General features: G+C 49.1%; 1 protein-coding gene across 2 annotated transcripts in view; it reads right to left on the bottom strand.

The window, feature by feature from the left end:
* Positions 1-21,456, bottom strand: part of VIRMA (vir like m6A methyltransferase associated) — a 753,509-nt gene that overhangs the window by 276,514 nt on the left and 455,539 nt on the right. For both annotated transcript variants that reach the window (XM_085605246.1, XM_085605248.1), the window contains exon 19: positions 2,402-2,554. In XM_085605246.1, coding sequence (XP_085461372.1) covers positions 2,402-2,554 — 153 coding nt within the window. The remainder of the gene's footprint in view (positions 1-2,401; positions 2,555-21,456) is intronic.

Genomic DNA, 21,456 nt, shown 5'->3' with positions numbered 1-21,456 from the left:
GTGCATGGTCCGTGGGTGTGGGGAGGATTCTCAACACGGCGGGCCACCAGGAGTCTTCCCAAGCAGAGGTGTTGGACCCCAGAATGAGGACTTCGATCTTGTCCAAGTTGAGCTTGAGGCAGCTGTTTCTCATACAGGTAGCTCTGGCCTTCATCAGGTCGTCGAAGGTGTTTCTGGCGATTGTGGGTTCATAGGTGAGGGAGAGGATCAGCTGGGTGTCGTCGGCGTAAGAGACTATGTTGAGTCTGTGGTTCCGGACTATGGCTGTGAGCGGGACCATGTAAATGTTGAAGAGGGTGGCCCTCAGTGAGGAGCCCTGGGGGACTCCACAGCCGATCTCTGTGGGTTCTGAGAGGAACAATGGTAGCCTGACTCGCTATGTTCTACCGATGTGGAAGGAATGGATCCAGTCCAGAGTTTTGTCACAGATGATGGCGTCGAGGATTCTCGTGCTTAGGGTGCAATGGGTCGAAGATGGTCCAGAGGTCCATGAGGATGAGGGCTGCTGTTTCTCCCCGGTGAGGATGGAGTGGATGTCATTGGGGTGCAGCGAGGATGGCTGTCATGGTGCAGTGGTTGCTTTGGAAGTCAGATTGAGAGGAGTCCAGGACATGGTTTTCTTCGATGAACTTGGAGAGTTGGGCATTGATGGCCTTCTCGATGACCTTGGTTGGAAGATGGATTTGAAATTCTTGAGGTCTGTTGGTTGGCGGACTGTTTCTTCAGCAAGGGATTGATCTCTACTTGTTTCCAGTCATCTGGGAAGGCAGCGGTCTTGTGGGAGCAGTTGATGGTGTGGTGTAATTCGGGGGTGATGGAGGTGGAGGCTCTGTGGAACAGGTGGTGCGGTCAGGGGTCTGAGGGTGTTCCGGAGTGAATGCTCTTAATGGTCTTGACAGTGTCGTCCGTGGTGAGCGGAGTCCAGTTGAGTAGGATCTGTTGGTGGGCATCATCATCGCGTGTGGTGGTGGCAGGAGTGATAGGCGGGTCTTGGGTGTCAAAGCTGACATAGATCTGCAGGATCTTGTGGTGGAAGTAGGTGCAGAGTTTGTTGATGAGGTCTTGGGAGGGTGGGAGTTCTGTGGTCTCGCTGTTGAATTTTGCGAACTTGTTGACGATGGCGAAGCGTTCTTTGCTTTTGTGGATATTGGTGTTGATTCTGTGTCTGAGGGCTGCTTTCTTTGTAGTTTTTAGGAGGAGGTGGTGTGCGTTGATGGCGGCTTTAAAGGTTGCGTGGCCTTCTGGGACCTCTAATAAGATAAATAGCTCTGGAGGATTTTATTCAACCGAAGTAACTCTTATTACAGAAGAGGTTGGAGACACCAGACTGAGAGTGTACTGGCATACAGTGCAGAGGCGTAGAGTGCAGCACTGCAAAGTGGTGTGTAGTTGTGCAGAGTAGATTGGAGTGGCTGAGACTAGAGTGGTGGAGTGCAGTGACGTAGAGTGGTGTAGAGTGCTCTGGCATAGAGTAGAGTGGTGCAGAGTAGAGAGACGCAGAGTAAAGCAGCATAGAGTGGAATGGTGCAGAGTGGAGTGCAGTGGCATGGAATGATGTAAACTGGAGTGGTGCAGAGTGGCATGGAGTGATGCAGAGTAGCATGGAGTGGTGCTGAGTGGAGTGGAATATACATGGTGTGGTTCCAAAGTACCTTTACAGACAACACATTTTCAATTAAAATTATCATTACATTTACACAGACATACAGTTTTACAAATAAAACTGTACAGCGTACAAATTATAACCTTTGCAAATGACATCACCTAGTGTTTTGATTTGTTTTCATTATATTAAAATATTTGTTTCCAAAACACTTCAGAATTAACAAAAAATGTGCTTCATTAGTGCGTTCTGAATTCCGATATATTATGAAATGCTTCTGTCGGCGAAAAAAAACCCAAACTTTCCTACACCCCCAGTATCCAGCAAGATTGTCACAAACTCTCTCGCTTTGAAGTCGGAGGAAGAAAAGTAAACACCAAGCTCCCTTGAACACAGAGCCTAAGATTTGACTTGTCTTTGAATGCACAGCAAATGTGACAATTTTAGAACAAGATTTACAGGCCTCTTTCTAGAAAGGACACTCGTGTTTTGAAAAAGCTTTGCTCCTAAGAAGGGATGAAGTCACCGTGGACAGCCTAAAACAAATAAAGTCAGCAAATAGAAAGCCAGAAAATGTGTGCTACAAACCACAAAGCCAATGGTAAGCAAAGAGCAGAATACATTCCTAGGGAAGCTTTCTGAATGTCCCCAAGATGTCGTTAGCAAAAAATCAGAAGCTGACAAGACACTAAAAACTGTTTTTATGCATCTGTTTCACCTGCACACAATACATAGACCTATTATAAAACAAAAAGGGAAAATCTAAAACCAAAGACAGATTTTGGGCTACATTCTTACCAATACATGTTTTTCCAGGTTCTGAAGCAAGTTATCATGTGTTTCCTCTTTTCTCAGAAGCAGTTGTTTGAGCTCTGCAGTGGTAAGTCCAAGTGTTCTTGATGGGTGAGAACCCTCCACCTCCATTAGACTAGTTTCTTCGCCACAGCATCCCTGCATAGATCAACACAGCTTTGTTACACAAAACCCATAAACATCAAGGAATGGGTCTCTGAAAACCTACAAAAGGCCATTTAGATAAGTTAAGCTAAGAGTTCTCAACCACATTCAACTGTAAAGCAGACTATGAGAAAGTGATCAGGCCAAAAGGAACATGTACACAGAATAATAATGATTCATATATTTTAGTTTGCAATAAAATCAGCTGTACAAAATTTGAGGATCAATGTCAATATACAGAATGTTTCAATGACAGATATATAATTAACATTCAGAAAAGCATCTTTATTTGTAATAGCACAGTAATTCTCTTTTACAACATTCAAATTGTATTCAACATGACTATTGCTTTAATATTCTGAACAGCTGAATTAAACAAAAAGTTACTTACATTTGGTAACACCTTATCTGGTAGAGACTATCTAGCCGCAGATTCCTTACCTTAGAAATATCCCTAGGTGTCAGGCTAGATCTGGAAATCTTTCATTAGCACACCTCTGCGTGCCAGTAGGTGGCGTCGATCAGCTACGCATGGCATCATCCGTGCCGGAAGTGACATCCGCGGTGCTTACGGAGGCGCCACCCAGGCGTGCTGACGTCAAATACTTTCCATGCCAGAAGGGCAGGTCTACGAAGTACACTGACCACTGGTGTGGAAAACTAGGGGCCTGAAAGGGAAAAGACCCGCCCCTAGAAATTCATTCACAGATCGGGAAGGATGGGTGGGTCGGTAAGGAATCTGCAGCTAAATAGGGAAGTAGCTTGTTCATCTGATAGAGACATCTAGCCGCAGATTCCTTACCTTAGAATACATACCTAAGCAAAAGCTCCCTGGAGGTGGGTCTGCGAACCAATTTCACACAAGGAAGTCCTGCAGAAAGACAGGCAAAGTGACCATCCCTACGGACCCGCCTGTCCCTGTGTGCAGAGAAGGCCACGTTGCTGCCTGGCAGATGCCCAGGACTGAAACTCCATGAGCCAACGCAGTTGGGTCAGCTTTAGCTTTGGTGGAATGAGCACGCAAGCCCTCAGGGACTTGCTTCTTAGCCAATTGCTTAGCAGATTTTGGTACAGAGAACACTCTGTCTGAACAGCCCATCCATTCTTCGCAACGACATGCCCCACAAAGAGGTGGTTGTCCACCTGGTACTCTTGTGTGCCGTGAAGGTAGAACGACAATGCTCTTTTTGGGTCCAGATGGTGAAGTCGCTCCTTTTGCTTGGAGGGATGAGTCGGAGCATAATAAGTAGGCAAAGTGATGTTTTGGCCTACCTGAACTAGAGTGGCTACTTTCAGAAGAAAGAAAGCTCTTGTATGAAGCACCAGTTTATCTGGGTAGATGTTAAGATACGGAGACTTGGATGAAAAGTTCACTGACCCTCTGGGCAGATTGTATTGCAATAGGGAATAGAACAAGCATTGGCATAGCCAATAGGTCTCGCTTTTGGGACCTTATAAGTATTTAGTCATGCAGCACAATATCCTTGGCACAACAACATCAACTGTAGCATGGCTAAACACTTATAAGTTCCCAAAGGCGAGAATTATTGTCTATGCCTATGCTTGTTTCCCCTGGCCCTCCCTTACAATTGCTTCCAAATGAGGCTTCCGGTGGGTTGATTTAGAAAAATGGAACACAAACTTGAATTTGCAGTCTTCAAATGTGAATGAAATCCGGTGATTGTTTAGGTGAAAAGTAACCAAAGCATGGATCTGTAAATGTATGGACTTAGCCATGTGATGTGATGTGAACAGGTGCTGCAGATATTTGCATTTGGTGATATAGAAACCATACTTCCCACTCTATGGGGATTGCTACTGTTGCTAGACAAACTGCAAAAATCATGGTCACTTAGAGAAGGAAAGTAAAAGAGCGACAGGTAAGGAGAAGTCTGAACAGAAGAAAAGATGGGATAAAAGAAGATATTTGGGTGTGGTAACAGCGTAGTGAAGGAGATATCTGAGAAGAGCAAGAGGAGTGGTGAAAGGCGCATTTCAAGAAGTAGGGACAGAGCATGGAGAGACAGGCACCCAACCCTCCAAGTGTACTTTGAAAGAAGGGCTCTGGAGCCTAGCAGCCTGCATACGACTTTAGCACAATGTGGGTTTCGACCACAGGTTAAGAGCCACACTGAGTTAAGTTACAGCGCTGGAAAGTAGAACTCATCACATTCAGGGGAACAATACTCTCACTTTCAGTGCATGTGTTCCAGAAATACTGAGTAATGGGGCAAGAATGTCTGATTTGTGAATGTAGGTCTCAGTCTAGAGCCCGTCTGCATACAAAGAGCTTCGGTTAAAGGGGAACCACAGCTGCTCCCCATTTCCTCAGAGGCCATGGTCCCTTTCTGTTCAGTTAACTGGTTGGCCAAAGGCGGTTATATTAATCTCGGTGCTGCTCAGCAATGAAACAATTACAGAATATTCACAGGCTGTATCCTGGTTTCACAGTCTTGCAGAATGAAAATAAGTGAAAGGCATCAGGACATTTTCTGTTTGTCATTTATCCCGAAAGGTTCAATAACGACTAAATAATGTTGTATAAACTATACACATGCTGTGTTGGGTTAGAGAGAAACCTTCATATCACATATGTGTCCCCTAAAGGTTCTGGTTGCAGAGGCTGATGAGATTCACAGATCACTTGAATTTTTATTCTCAATGAGGCTCACTGGTCTGCCTTCTATTTCCTTACATTAAGCAACCGCGCCTTATCATTCACTTTGAGTTTGCATGAGTTGCTTGTCCACTCCATGTTGTTTCTTTGCATTCAGATACTTGAGTATGAGTGGGTCTGTATTTTCTGACCAATGCGCAAACCCCTGTTTGCGCAGGACTCTGAATTCCTATTTGCGCGGTATTTACAATACACAGTCACTACTGGGTGCGTTAAATACTGCACCATTTGTTAAATTTCGGTGGGAGAAAACTACCTGAATTTAGCAGGGGAACAGAGTGCAGTATTTATCGTAATACATTGATTTGCATGCGTGAAGCACTATAATTCGCATGGTATTTCTCAAAAACTTGGAACAGGTGTTATTATCGCACTCGATAAATTCCAAACTCCAGGGTGTCATATTTTATGCAGCACACATTAAATAGCATCTACTCATCCTACACACTTGGAATCAGAGCCTTATAGAGTTGATTTTCTAATATGGGAAACAGACCTACACATCCCAGAATGAAAAGCTAGAAACAGGACTAGACAAGCTAATTACGCACGGAGAAGACAAACTCAAGAGCTCTGTGTACTCTACTGCTTTATGTACAACCCATAAACTATCTACTCTGTATACTTGTAGGACGTGCAGTGGGAGGCATCGTGTGAGTGCTGCTCACAGAGTGCCTACCACTGATGTGTACTGTTGATGACTTTATAGCACATTACACAGACTTCCCTGAATGGGATATCAGTTTATAACACAGCCAGTGCGACACAGCGCAGCTGTTTTTACAGACTTGTCAGCTTCGATACCGCGTTTGAAAAGTGGTTTCCTGATGTCAAAATTGTACTCAGCAGATGTTGTGGAAGTGAATTGGCAAGTTTTCATATGAAATGGAACCTTAGACAAACTATGACAAAACCACCGAAGCATTGATGGAAGCATGCATGAATGCACCTACAAAATGACATGGGTGCTATTTTTTTCCTTTTTAGTTTTCGATCCAAGTAGGATCAGTAACTAAAATGAAACATGTAAAAGTTTTTTTTTTTTTAAATGGGGGAGGGAAGGAGTGAAAGCAATGGGGGTGGAAGCAAGAGCGGCCACGAAAGAAACATGGGGAAGGGCACGGGTCATTCGAAAGCAACACTGGGTTGAGCAAATAAGCAACACAGGAGGGTGGGAAGGGGGCGGAAGCAACACGGGTTGGGAGAAGCCATACGATGGGGGGAAACAGCAGCCAGCAAGAGAGGAGAATGCAGGTGGGGAAGAAACATGGGGAAGGTCACGGGTCATTCGAAAGCAACACAGGGTTGTGCAAATAAGCAACACAGGAGGGTGGGAAGGGGGTGGAAGCAACACGGGGTTGGGAGAAGCCATACGATGGGGGGAAGCAGCAGCCAGCAAGAGAGAAGGAGAACGCAGGTGGGGGGAGCAAAATGGAGGGTGTGGGTGGGGGAAGAAACAGTGAGAAGCTCACAGGCATGCACAACATTGAGGGAACGAGGAGAAACATGTGTGAAAGAGCAATGGGGGCGAGAAATACACAAAGGAATCAGCTTGAAAATGCATGCTCTCATATGGAGTGCTTACCTTAAAAGACAAGAAGGGAAACTAGGAGCGCCTCGCGCTCAAAGTTAAAAAAAAAAAAAAAAAAAAAAAAAGCTGCGAGACGCGCTCGATTGGGGGGAGGGGGAGGGGCATTGAAGCGAGGCGCGCGCGCGCGCGCTTGGCCGAGCGAGAGGTAAGCCATATGGCGCCTCTGCTCGTGCCTGTGCATGTGAAAGCAGGCAGAATGCCAGCTAAAAGCGTGCGGTCGCACTTTTAAAAGCCCTGTTTACTAAATGTCTCGCCGAGCAGTGCATGCGCTGGCTCAGGGGAGACCTAAAAAGGGAAGGTTGGTCAGGCAACAGAAGAAAACTAGAGATTGCAGAACGATATCTCTTAACAGTGCCCAGAGCAGAGCCCTGCTGTGCAAGGGATAGGATGAGAAGGAGAACCTGAGAAAGGGGGGGCGAAAAGGGGATCAATCTGTCTTTCTGTACACCATGCCGCAAATTTTGTCCAAAAGCAGGCATAAACCGTCTTGGTAGAGGGATGCCTGGCTGGCAAGATAACATTACAGACTTCGGGTGGAAGGTCTAAAGATGTCAACTGTCGCAGCTCAATCTCCCCACAAGAAGGCGGAGCATTGACAGGTTTGGGTGGAGAACCCTCCCCTGCTGCTGCAACAGACAATCCCCTGACAAGGAAAACCGATGACCATGCTCAACGGCTGGGGATATCAGACTCTTCGTATTAAATCCGGTGCAACAAGGATGAATTGGGCGCAGTCATTCCTGATCTTCAGGAGAACTCTAGGCATGAGTGGTATGAGTGGAAAGGTGTACAGGAGGCCTGAGCTCCACTTGAGATGAAGAGTCTCCGAGCGAGAGTCGGAGGGTAGAAAGGCTTTCAATGTCATTTAGATTGCTCAGAGCTCCAACAGGTTTGGTGAAAAGTCCAATTCCACCGGAGACCACAGTCCTCTGAACTCCACCTCTCCCAGATGGCAGCCCCATCCCAGTAGTGATGAATCGGTCACTACTGTCTGATCTGGCTGGGGAACGGAGAGAGGTGTCTGCCGCGGACCCAAATGCAGGTTAACCACCACTGCAGATCTTTCGCAGTTCCCTCTGAGATCTGAACCATGTTGGAGAGATTCCCCCGATGCTGCACACACTGGAACTTCAGGTCCCACTGCAAATCCACCATATGTCAACAGGCATGTGTCACAGGCAGGATGCAGGAGGCCATGAGGCCCAGCAGCCTTGGAGTCAGTCTCACTGAAATCCAGGACAGAGGCTGAAATATCAGTATCATAGCCTGAATATCCTGGACTCCCCATTTTGGAGGATAAGCCAGAAACTGCACCATTTCCAGAACAGCTCCAATTAAAGGGAGCTTCTGAGAGGCCGTCAGGTGTGACTTCGGCACCTTGACAGTGAACCCCAGCGAATGTAGGCGGTCCCCCATCGTCTAGTGGTGGGAGAAAACAGCCTGGGGCAAACCCACCTTCAACAGCCAGTCGTCGAGATAGGGAAAGACTAACATCCCTGATCCTTGCAGAGGAGCTGCAACCACCGCCATCACCTAGGTGAACACTTGAGGGACAATGATGAGGACAAAAGGGAGCACAGTGAACTGAAAGTGCTTGTGGCACACCGTGAATCAAAAGTAAAGCCTGTGGGCAGGCAAGACAGGAATGTGGAAATATGCGCCCTGCAAATCCAATGCTACCATCCAGCCCCCCAGATCCAGGGCAGACAGGACCGGAGCAAGAGTGAGCATCTTGAATTTCTTCTTCTTGAGGAAGAAATTGAGAGAGCACAGGTTGAGAATAGGATACAGGACTCCATCCTCCTTGGGTACCAGAAGGTAGCAGGAACAGCAACCACAACCTACTTTTGACATCGGCAGTCTCTTTGGCCAAAAGGGACGTCACTTTCTGACAGGGAAGAGACAGGTGGTCCTCAGTCAGGTTGCTGTAAGTAGGTGGCATGGAGGGAGGGGTAGTCTCAAAGGGGAGGGAATAGCCCCTTTGGACAATCTGCAAAATCCACCTGTCTGATGTTATGGACTGCCAGAGGGGCAGGTGATGGCGATTCTTGCCACTCACTGGGTGCCTGTGAAGTTAAGCAGACAGACTAGGAGGATTTGGAGACTGTGGCTGCTGGGGGGGAGGGAGGGAGGGGGTAGACTAACCTGACTGCTGGCCACCGGTCCATGGGGCTGTTAGGTACCATGTCCACGGTCACACACAGACTGGAAAGCTTGCACACCGCTGTGGCTGGAGGGGTAAGGTACAGGGCCTCTAAGGGTGGCACAATAAGTGCTGCAGCCCTTAGATGCCTTGCCTGGCCACAGTGCCCTTGGTACCCATGGTACCTTTTACAAGGGACTGACATGTGGCCACAGAGGTGTCAACTGGGGGTATAACGTACAGTTGTGGGAAAGAACACAGGCCCTGGGAACCTGATTGGCAGGGACCCAGGGCACCGTGCATCAGTAGTCTGGCACAAAATGGGAGGGGTTACTGCAACAGAAACCCAGCTTCCTACATCCAGTTCTTCAGAAAGATCCGGCTAAGATTCTTCTTTGACTTATCTCCTAAGAAATAAACACAGAGGTCTGATTTGAACACAGGCCTGATGAATACATCAAATTTTAATCCCCCTTGAATATGTTACCACCAGAATTTTTATGTCTGAGAAGGCCATAGTTAAGGACTTTGACCATCTTAAGGCAGCTAAGAGAAAATCTTTTCATAACATCTCCAACCGGATATGAGAAAGTGCCCAAAAACTGTGCTCTGATCCCACTATCACCATCAAACCAGCAGAAAATGGTGGGGCTTTTGTGATCCTTGACTCTACAACTTACCAAGCAGCTTAACAATGATATTCCTAGTAACATTTTGATTTGAACTTCTGATCCCTTGAACTGCCACGTCTTATTCTGGCATCATCTGCACCTGTGGAGGTTTTTCCAGTCAACTGTATATCTGGACTACGGCGATTAAAACAATATGACTACATTAGTGCTTGTCATTTTGTTAAGACCATTATAGTTGAATGTATCCACCACTTTTGTATCTTTGGCTGATTGAGGCAAGACTGACCAGAGCACCGGATATTTACCCACCTTTTATTTGTGGGTTACATTTCATAGTTTTACGATACCCCTCTGTGTTTAACATGTAGAGGTAATTAGGAACAAGGTGACTTTATTCCATTTTCTAATTGGTATTTTTTTATTGTTGCATTGTTTATACAGTCCTGTTACATTTTTAGATTGTTCTAGGATTGGACTAGAATTTCCATGCGTCTGAGGATGACCGTGAGACTGGGCTTATTTGAAGACAAACACCCACATCACAGCGTGTCACGGATATGTACTCTTGCAAACGTAGGGGTAGCAACTGTAGGTCTGCCAGAATGGGCTCTCAGAACTTCTGGCAGCCACAACTTGGTAAGTGCACAGCAGATCTTAATGCAGAGGATACTCCACCTCAATATAGTCCTCCTTTGTGCAGCCTTTCCTTTCTTTGCCCCAGAAAATCCTACAAAAAGCTCATCATCCACACAGTGTTCCTTAGTACGTTCAATATAAAAGTTTAAAGCCCTTTAGTGGTCCAGCTGGTGAAGCCTCTTCTCCTCTTTCCAGGGGTGAGGAGGGGCAAAGAACGCAGGCAGTGTGACAGATTGCCCAGTGTGGAAAAGAGTAGTAACTTAAGGCAAGAAGGCTGCCTGCGATGTGAACAATAGTGTAGAAAACTAGCTCTTTATATGATCTATCAAAATGAGAAATATTGTGCAAAGAGTCCAGGGGTTCCCTTATGAGTGGACATAAGCTTGCTCTAGCAATCCCAAGGTGCTCTTGTAGGGGTAGTGTGGTCAAGCTGCCTTAGGCTGATCAGAGGGGAGTGTTAGACATTCACAAATACACACAATATTCAATAAATGAGACACGACTCAATAAGAGATCAACACAAATTTATTAAAAAACATGTATCTTTATATATATTTAGGCACCAGAAGCAATTTGTTCAGGTAAGTACATTTTTCACAAGAAATACTTTTGTATTTAAAAAGTCGACAGTTCAATTTTCAGGAGCTGCAATGTTATCCTATGGGAGGAAGAATAAGTACAGCATTCAGGTACAGTACAGTGACTTACAAGCTCAATCTCTGGAAGTTAAGGTGAGGGGTGGGCAAGGTCAAAGGCAGCACCAGCAGAACACCACCAGCAGCACTACAGGTGGGCTAAGGCTTCACGATGCTCGGGGACGTAGGGACACCTTTGGTCCTCTTCTCCATGGCCCAGGGGTGACTGGTGCAGAGGTGTCTTTAGGCTTTGGGTTTTCCTTACTGGGAGCCTTCGTGATAGAGGGGACTGTTTGCAGAGGCAGTAGGTGAGGTCGGGGAGTCCACAAGAGGCGAAATAGCGGCGGTCTCTGAACGGCTGAGGAACCATACTGAGTGGCAGGTGCAGTGGTGGCTTTAGGCGTCGGGTTTTGGCAGGACTTACGTCCTCTCCGGTCTCTTTGGTTGCATACAGAGGGCAGAGAAGCAGGTCCACTGCTTCACAGGAGTTCTTGGTTCCTGGGTGAAGTACTGGAAGGTCTCCCAGGCTTTGAAGAAACAGAAGCTGCAGGGCAAGTCGTCTTTTGGGGCAAATATCAATCAAAAGGCAGGCTGGCAGGGTTGGCGCCAAGTCAGATGCTAGGTCTTTAGGGACGTCTTCTTCTGTCAGGTTGGCAGGATCTGCTCTTCTGGAGCAGGGAGCTCCCCTAAATACTGAATTTTGGGGCAACTGGGGAGTGCAGTGTAGTAGCCCATGGGCTAGTGACCCTTGGGGTCACTACGCCCCCTATATGACCACTTCTTGGGGGAGGTGGGAACAACTCTGTCCCAGAGTTCCTAAGTTTGTCAACACAAAGATGCCTAACTTTGAAAAGTTGTGTCTACCTCAGATTAGACCACCTTAGGGGTGGTACTAGTCTGGGGGTGGCACATCTACCCGACACCTGTGCAGGTGCCAAAGGCCTCTGGAAAAAGGGAGTCAGCTTGCTCTCCTATGAGGAAAGACATACTTGTGTTTCAAAGGCAGTAGCTCCCCAGCCTTGGAATGCTAATCAGCAGGTCATCCTGTGGAAGGCGGTTTTATCTCCCTTTTACCGTGCAGGCTTTCTTTTTGACCTCCTGAGAGCAAGGGCTCTCACCCTTGGGGGTCAGACACTTGTCCCTGGTGGCAGGCTGGCAGAAACCAGTTAGCGAACACACCAGGGGCTGGTAGTTGGTCAGGGGGCACCTCTAATGTGCCCTTTCTGTGCATGTATTAATACATCCAACATTGGAATCAGTGTGGGTTTATTAATAACAGATGATGGATACTAAACATACCTATTTTCAGTGAAGCCATCATGTCGCTGGGGAACTCTTTTTCACCAGTGTCCAGCACATGTTCTAAAATGGCTTTGCTGTTCACTTTCATTGGCAGTAATGGAACTGACCAGCACAGGGGCATATCTGCTCATGCAGATATGCCCTCACATGTAATATTAGGCACACAGTCTTAGGCTGTAAGGCCTGCTGTACTGGTGACTTAAAAATAATACATGCAGTGTTTGAGGACATGGCACACAGGAATGTGTGTTGTATCGTGTTTTCAATTTTGTCTGCAACAAAACACGCAGCCTGCAGCAACAGTCTTGCATGTGATTAGTGAGGGGTCCATTAGGGCGGCACAATTCGTGCTGCAGCTCTCAGAGACCCTTCTTTAGTACCCCATGCCCTATGTACCAGGGGCACCATTTACTAGGGACTTATAGACATTGCTAAAGGTGAGGCCAATTGGGGGAAACAATTGTAAAGTTTTGGAAAAAAGATCTGGCACTAGGGACCTGATCAGCAGGGACCCAGTCGAAATCAAATCAAATACCAGGCAAAAAGTGTGGGTGACCATGTCAAAAAGGGGCACTTTCCTCAAATAGCTTGTCTGGGGAAAAAAAGGCAGAGAAAGTACTGCACCAATAGTGCCTGAAGTTCACTCAGGGAAGTAGTCACAATTGGGAAAATAGTCATCAACGTCAGGAGACGCATAGAGCAGCTATAGATAGGTTCAAAGTGTGTGACCATGAGAAACATTAAGACCGCATTAAGGTCTCAATGTGGCATTACAAATGGTTTAGTAGGAAACGTGTGCCAAACCTTCAATACACCTCATCACAACAGGTGATTTAAACAAGCACAGTTGATCTGGTAAATGTAAACATGACAAAAGGGCTGGCAAAAATAGTTTAATAGTAAGACCTCGGTGAGCAAAAGACAAAATTAACATCAGACAGCTTGACTTGTAAACGGTCAGTATTGCAGCTGCCACACCAGGCCACAAATGTGTCCCACCTTAGAATGCCAGAATGCCTCCAGGTGCCAGACTGGATCAGGAAGATTTATCAGCAGTGCTCCTGCCAGGTGGCATGCGCGAAACTGGGTTGGCAATGGCATCGTTCGGCATTCGATAGTGATAGAGTGGAGCTGCATGTAATCGCCACCCCTGCATGCTTACACTGGTTTAGTTCTTATGTTTATCAGTGCCCTCAGATGAGAAGCCCAACAATAACCAGATGTACCAGTGTGCAGATCTTTTATTTGGGACCTTTTTACATGGAAAAAGAGACCATTTGACCAAACGGGGAGCAGGGAGAGTAGTCTGTGGTTAAATAGAGTATACACAAGAAAAAGAGTTACTGAAGTCAAGTAACTTTTTCTTCTAATACTTATAAAAGACTATTCCTCACTGTTAGAATAAATACCAAAGCAGTACCTCCCCAGATGGTAAGTCTGTGGAATGGCTACGACTAAGAGGTCCTGCAGGACCACATGCCAGCACAGTGGTAGCAGCCTTGGCCCTGGTGGAGAGGGTCCTTAATCTTTCTGGATGCTGCTCCTTGGACAATGCGTAGCAGAACTTAATGTAGAGGACTATTCACTTTGGCAAAGTCCTTTTCTTCCCTTTCTTGCCCCAGAGAAACCCACAAGCAGCTGGACGTCCAACTGATGGTCATTGGTGCAGTCGATGCAAAAGTTCAAAGGTCTTCTAGTGCCCAACTGATGGATCTTCTTCTCTTCCTTCGGCCGGTGAGGGGCAAAGTATGCTTGGATAGTAATGGATTGCCCAAACTGAAAAGCAATCCCAACCTTTGGAAAAAAAGGCTGCCATGAACCTTAACACCACTTTTTCTGGGAAAAAAGGTATTGTAAGGTGGCTGCACCAAAACAGCATGGAGTTTACTTACATGCCAAGCCGAAGTTACTGTGACCAGGAACACAGTTTTCATAGTCAGTAGATGTAGTGAATATCTCTGTATTGGTTCGAATGGCATGCACACGAGATAACTGAGGACCAAATTAAGACCTCACTGTGGCATCACAAAGAGTTTATGAGGAAACAAATGGAGTCAAATCTTTTAGAAACCTCACTATAAGAGATGATTTGATCAAGTACGGCTGATGCAGTAAACATCAAAAGGTCAAAATGGACAACAAGCAACCTTTAACCATGTCCACTGCAAGTCGTTTTTGGGCCAGGGATAAAACAAAAAACAAAACATTCGACAGTTTGGCCTATAACGGGTCAGTACTGTGGGTGCCACATCCGGTTCTAAACCCGTCTCAGAGTCCAGAAAAAATAGACTTTGTAGCAGGACACCTAGAAGTAAGGAAGGCATTCACAACTTCAAGAGGAAGATCGATTGCAGACAACTGTTCGATCTTCACATGCAAAGATGTAGATTGCAGCAGCAGGACGCTACCCTCCTGCTGCGACAGGAGATTCTCCCAAAGCTGTAGCCTGATTGGAAGACAGATGCTTGCACCCAGAAGTTCCACACTTTACTTGCCCAACCAGGAGCCACTAGGATGACCTAGGCCTGGTTGTTCTTGATCTTCTTCAGAACTGGGGGCAGGAAAGGAGGCAGCAGAAGGTGTACATGAATCCTGTGCTCCACTTTATTTGGAATGAGTCTCAGAGAGAGCCTTCATGGAAACTCGGCACGAAAAAGAAATTACATTGTGTCTTCTCGGAGGTGATGAAGATTGTCCCAGAATTCTCCTCATTGATGGAAAATGCCCGGCATCTGGTATAACCACAATTTCATGATTTGCCAGTCACCAGCGGCTGAGTTGGTCTGCTAATGCGTTCAAAGATGCCGCCAGGTGGTTTACAATCAAGGGAATGTCTTGGCACTCCAGCCAACTTCAGAAAGAAAGTGATTACTGACACAAGACCCCACTCTGCCTTACAAATTGTAGTACCACATAACGGTGGTATTGTCTGTGACAACCTGAACCAGCCTATACTTGATAGAAGGTATGAACATTTTCAGTGCCTGTCAAATAGCCTGCAACTCTAATAGGTTGATGTGAGATGGGTCTCCTCTGGTGGAGACTAGATTCCTCTGATCTCCACCTCACTCAGATGACCACTCCATCTAAACAAGGATGCATCTGTCACCACTATCAGGTCTAGGTGGGGCAGGGAGAGGGGTCTGTTGCCGTTCCAACAGCGATTGTGCCACCGCTGCAAGCCTTTTGCAGTCTTCTCCAAAACTTCGATCAAATCAGACAGGTGGCGAGCTCACCTTCACAGCCTTCTTCAAGATAGGGGTAAACTGCAATCCCCAACCTCTGAAGATATGCTGTCCAGCCATCACTTTCAAAAACACCCAACAGGCACTGGTCTACCCTGAACTGCAAGTAGTGTCTGTGGGACTTCAGGACAGGCAGATAATATTAAACGTCCTGCAGTTCCAAAGCCACCATCAGGTTCCCTGGATCCACAGCAGAGAAAGCATCTTGAATTTGATGGCATCATGCATCACAATAGTGCCTCATGCAAGACTGAACATGCATCCTCTACAAGAATGTTTAGCACAACAGTGGACTCAGTCACCCGGTTGACTTGATGATCTAGTGTTGATAGACAGCAGCACCCATCACTCTCTGGTGGAACACACAAAACCTGTTAAAAGTGCAGCAGTTCATAGACCCTGTTCCACAGATCATGCTAACAGCAGAGGCATCCCTCACAGGGTCGGGTGCTCACCTACAAGTTCTAACAGTTCATGGTCTCTGGGTCACGAAAGACCAGAATCTCCATATCAACTACCTTGAGTTTCAAGGACTGAAAAAGTTTCTACCTCACCTCATAGTCCAGAATGACAATATGACAGACATGTACTTTGAACAAAAACAGTGGGACACACACTACAGTTATCATGCCTCTCTTAGACCATTTAGCGTTGGGCAATACATCACAAAATCCATCTGTTAGCGGAACATCTCCCGGGCACGGACAACCATTTTGCTGACCTCCTCAGAAGGATGTGGCAACAAGTCCATGAGTGGGAACTTCATCCCCAAGTTCTTCTCCCATACATCCACAAATGGGGGTTTCCATAATGAAAGTTCCCTGCAAAGCCATCAGGTCCTGCACTTTATTAACTTTCAGATACTATACTGCTCTTCGGACCCATTTCTCTCTAGACTGATATTCTAGGCTTTCCTGTTACTGTACACTGAATTTGGGTAGGCCAGTTTCTGAGATATAATATAATTGACGGGACTATAATGACTGCATGCAGCATACAGAGAGTATAATAAGTCCTGAATTCATCCAACAACTCTCCTGCACTTACTTAAATCTCTTCTAAATATTGCTTCCCCCTTTTTCCAGGTAACTGGTGGTCTACATTGGTATCTACTGTATCGCCCGAGGAGCAGGAGTGCGGTTTCAGGTGAGGCAAAATTATCTCTCCCCCACTTATATAAATAGTTTTTTAGTGTCCTCAAGTGTAAGTCAACTTACAGAGGAGCTGAAGAGATAGCTTATCTCTGTACTACTTCTACAACTCTCTTAATTTGTCCAATGTGAATATTTTTGGCTTATTATTAAGGCTCCCAGTTTTCAGTTTTTTTTTTTTGATAAGCAAATTTTTATTTTTGCAAATAAACATACAAAAATATATGGACAACCGTCCAAGCGAACTGGCATCAAAAGACATTGGATACAGTCAGTGACCTTCATCAGCACAACCTCCCGCCCCCTCTCCGACCACTTCACTCCCCCCACCCGCATTGACACCCTTAAATTATACCCCCCAGCCACTTCCCCCACACTCTGCGAAACTTCTTGGGGCAGCCCCGTGCCGAATACATCGTGCTCTCCTGCGTCGCGCACCAGTCCACCCCCTCCTCCATGCAGCACATATGGGGGGTCAGGCCGCTTCCAGGCGGCAGCAATATCCCGCTTCGCTACCACCAAAGCTGTAGTGAGGAAAAATTTCTCATGACGGGAACCGTCCAGACCGTCCGTTATCCCCAGCAGAGCCATTCTGGGATCATGGGGAACCTCCCACCCCAGTATTTCAGTTAGTTCAGCCTCAATCTCGCCCCAGTAGGTTCCCAGGCGCGGGCAGGTCCACACCATGTGGAAGAAGTCCGCCGGGTCCGCCCCACAACGTGCGCATGAAGCGTCTGGAGAGAGACCTGCACGGTGAAGGCGCTCCGGGGTCAGATAGGCAGTGTGCAAGTAGTACAGTTGGATGAGCCGCAGCCTGGCCGAGGAGGTGATCAACCTAGGTGCCAAAAGGGCGTCCCTCCAATCGGCCTCATCCAGTAGCCCCACCCAGGCCTTCCAGCGCACCTTCGTGACCTCGCAGTCCATTGGGGTGTTATTGACCAGGGCCCAGTAAATACGGGAGATACCCCCCTACCCAGAAACCCCATCATCACCTGCGCTTCTGGCGGGCTATGGTCCGGGATCCGCGAATCCCGCGGGACGTGGGACCTAACCACGTGGCGCAGCTGAAGGTATTTGTAAAACTGTGAGGGGCACAACGAGAAGCGAGCCTGAAGCTCCCGAAAGGAGCACATACGACTCCCCCACCACAAATCGCCTAAGCAGGAGATACCAAGGAGGTCCCACGCTCGAAAGCCCTCCAGACCTGTGACCTCCTGCAGCCAGGTGCCATGCCAGAGGGGTGTAACGCGGGTCAGTCTCCCCGACCACCGGGTATGCCGTAGAGCCGCACGCCAGGCCAAAAAGGGGGCCCGTACAACATCTGGAAGCGCCTGAGGAAGCCGCGCCCCGTAGAGCTTATTTTGAATAGAAGGGAACCAGAGTATCTGTACCTCCAGCCTGTAGGCCGGGTCGCCCCAGCCGCCCGAGAACCAGTCATGGACCACCAGGAGCCGAGTGGCAAGGTAGTATAAGTAGAGGTCGGTCATACTCATACCTCCGTCATGTGATGGAATCCGGCACAGGCCGAGGGCCAGACGGGCCCTACCGCCACGGAACTTGGTCGCCATACTGTCCAAGTCCCGGAACCACGGACGAGGGAAAGAGCAGGGCGTGTTTTGCAGCATGTACAGGAATTTGGGAAGGATCATCATCTTATAGAGAGCAATACTCCCTAACGGGTTCAATGGGAGCGATTGCCATCTCGCCAGGTCAGATCTGGCCTTGTTGACCACAGGAGCCACATTAAGGGCCCAGTAGAGCTCCGGTAGAAGGGTGACCCAGATACCCAGGTACTTAAAAGATAGCCTCCGGAGGGGAATATCGGACTGCCAGTCGAAGCAATCTCTAGCCGGGTGCAGCGGAACTAAGACCGATTTCCTGGGGTTGAGACGGAGACCCGACGCCCGACCAAACCGGCGAAGAATCCCACGCACAATAGGACCAGAAGTGACGGGGTCGGAGAGGTAAAGGAGGACATCGTCGGCATACAGAGCTATTTTATCGGGGACCATGCCCGGCCAGTCCCATCCATGAAGAGCAGGGTCTGAGCGGACCAGGACAGCCAAAGGTTCCATTGCCAAGGCAAAGAGGAGGGGCGAGAGCGGGCAGCCCTGACGCGTCCCTCTCCCGATAGAAAACGGGCGAGAGAGAGCCCCATTCACCAACACCCTGGCCCGTGGAGCCGCGTACAAGATCCGGACCATGGCGCGGAATTGAGGACCGAACGCCATCCTCTCCAACACCTCGTCCAGGTAGGCCCACCCCACCGAGTCAAAGGCTTTTTCGAAGTCGACCAACAACAAAGCCAGATACGGAGATAGGCGCTCTCGGTGAGCAATGGCGAGATGCAGGCGCCGCAAGCAGTGTCGAGTTCCCCGGTTCGGCATAAACCCACACTGATCCGGGTGGATCAGCGAGTCGAGGTAAGGACGCAGCCGCTGCGCCAGGATGGTGGCGTATATTTTGATCTCAGTGTTAATAAGAGATATCGGTCGGTAGTCCGAGCAGGACCGCGACGGAGGCTGCGTTTTAGGGAGAACGACTATCGTAGCCGTGTCCGTCTCCGGAGGGAACGAACCCCCCTCTATCACCTCTACATAAAGGCCCAAAAGCTGTGGAGCGATGGTCTCACGGTAGTGGGCATAGTACTCCTGTGGGAAGCCGTCCGGACCCGGGGTTTTCCCGGGAGCCAGGTTGCTGATGGCGTCGTCAATTTCTTGTAGGGTCACGGGGCGAGTCGAGGGTCTCCCTTGCCTCACGCCCCAAGCACTGCAGCTCCGCACCACCTGTTCCCAACAGCTCCCCAAGGGGGCTCCCGAGCACGGTACAGCGTGGAATAATAGTCGGCAAAGGTTTGGGCCACCGCCACGGAGGCCGTGTGAATCTCACCGGAGGGGCCCTCAATCGCGGGGATAATCCTGCTGGACCGGGGGTATGTGGCCAGCCGGTGGAGAAGAGCACCGTTCTTGTCTCCCCAACCATACACCCGCGCCACCGAAGAGCGTCAAAGTTTTCGCCGCCTCCATGGAGTGCAAGCGAATCTCGTTCCGTAGAAAGGCCAGTCGTCGCGCCCGCCCGGCGTCATCCAAAGTCTCCGGGTCTCGCTCAAGCTCCAGGGCCTGCGCCTCACACTCCGTAAGCCGCTGGAGATGCTTCCGGCGCTGCTGCTGCACAAGACCTTTAGCCGCTCCCCTAATAGTCGCCTTCCCAGCCTCCCAGAGGACGGCCGCGGAGGAGACTGATCCCACATTATGGTGATAGTAATTAGAGATCTCGGCTCCAACCGACTTCCGGAAGTCCTTATCCTGGAGGAACCAAGCGTTCAGGCGCCACTCACGGCGGGCGGAGAAGGGAGGTGGGCCGAGGGCCAGAAGCAGCGGAGAGTGGTCCGAGAGGCCCCTGGGAAGAATGCGGGCATCTTGTACCCCCACGCACTCAGTGGATGGGACAAAGATTAAATCAATCCGGGCGTGCGAGTGGTGCGCCGCCGAGATGTGGGTGTACTGGCGGGCCTGCGGGTGCCAGACCCTCCACACAACGCACAAACCCTGGGCCTCGGCCCAGCCCGATAGTAGCTTCGAGCGGGTAGCCCTGGCAAGGGAGACCGGGCCCGTCGCATCCACACTAGGCGTATACACCGCGTTGAAATCCCCCCCCCAAGACAAGCGCGCCCGCCGGCAGCATGGGAAGCAAGTGTGCAGTGTAGGAGAGGCCGGCAGCATGGGAAGCAAGTGTGCAGTGTAGGAGAGGACGGGCTGCAACTGGGACGGGGCCGCATACAAGGAGACAAAGGTCAGGGGACGCCCCTCAAGGGCCCCAGAAACCGCAACCGCCGTGCCCTGGGAGTCGGAGTGCACCTGGGCAAGAACGAAGGGAAAAGTCCGCCGAAGCAGGATAGCCACTCCCCGGGAACCCCTAACGAAGCCGGAGTGCCACACCCTATCATACCCGTAACGAGCAAGAAAGGGACAGTTGTTGCCAAGAAGGTGGGTCTCCTGCAAAAGAAGGACATCAATCCCCAGACGCTGCGCGTATTTAAGGACTGCCATGCGCTTGAAGCGGTCCAGAAGACCGTTGACATTCCAAGACAGAATGCGCATGGCGGCCTTGGGAATGTTAGTGTCAGCCATCACCCCAGGTCGGAGCGTCTAGTGTACGCAGAGGAGAGACGCCCCCGGAGCGCGATCCCAGCAGGGAGACCGGGGGGGACGCAGGCGCAAGGGCTCCCCAAGGGGAGAGACCCCGGGAAAGCAGGCCAGCGGGAAGGTCAAGAACGCAATGATGCCATAGAACGAAAACACGGAGAAGGATCTCTCCAACCAACAGAATCCTCCATAGGAGAAAGAAACAACCCCAAAACCACCCCAACCCCCCACCCTATACTTCGAGAACGGAAGCATCTGTCGCCCTAACTCTGAAGAACAACAACCAAGCTAAAACGCTCGGGCTTGAGCACCTAGTGGACCCCCAAGTAACCGGATAATGACCAAATCCCCCGCCCTGGCCGAGAGCTATCTCTGAAATGGAGCACAGAAGTCCAAATACTAACATTGGCGGCCCGGTAAACCATCCCCAATCCCCCAACAATCAAATAAACCACCTGCAGCAAGAGCGATTCAAATAACTGGACTGCAAGAGAGGTCCGAGGTGTCCACTTGTCCAGCAGGCGGGGCCATAGAGCCCGACCGCCCGAGGATCCAGCCCGGCAGTCTGCAGCAACAGGGCTGGCAGGGGCGACCGAAGAGGCAGGGGAAGCTCCAGAGGCCCGACGCGGCCGTCCCATGGAACGTGTGACCACCACCTTTCCTTCCGCACGGCCCGGGGCACTGTGCACCTCCGACGACGGGTCCTGGACGGTCTGGATGTATTCGGTCCCCTGCGACT

The sequence above is a fragment of the Triturus cristatus genome, chromosome 5_1 (genome assembly GCF_964204655.1).
Source record: "Triturus cristatus chromosome 5_1, aTriCri1.1, whole genome shotgun sequence".
NCBI classification, from domain to species: domain Eukaryota; kingdom Metazoa; phylum Chordata; class Amphibia; order Caudata; family Salamandridae; genus Triturus; species Triturus cristatus.
Note: the sequence above shows the minus strand (reverse complement) of the source record. Positions and strands in the feature narration are given on the sequence as shown.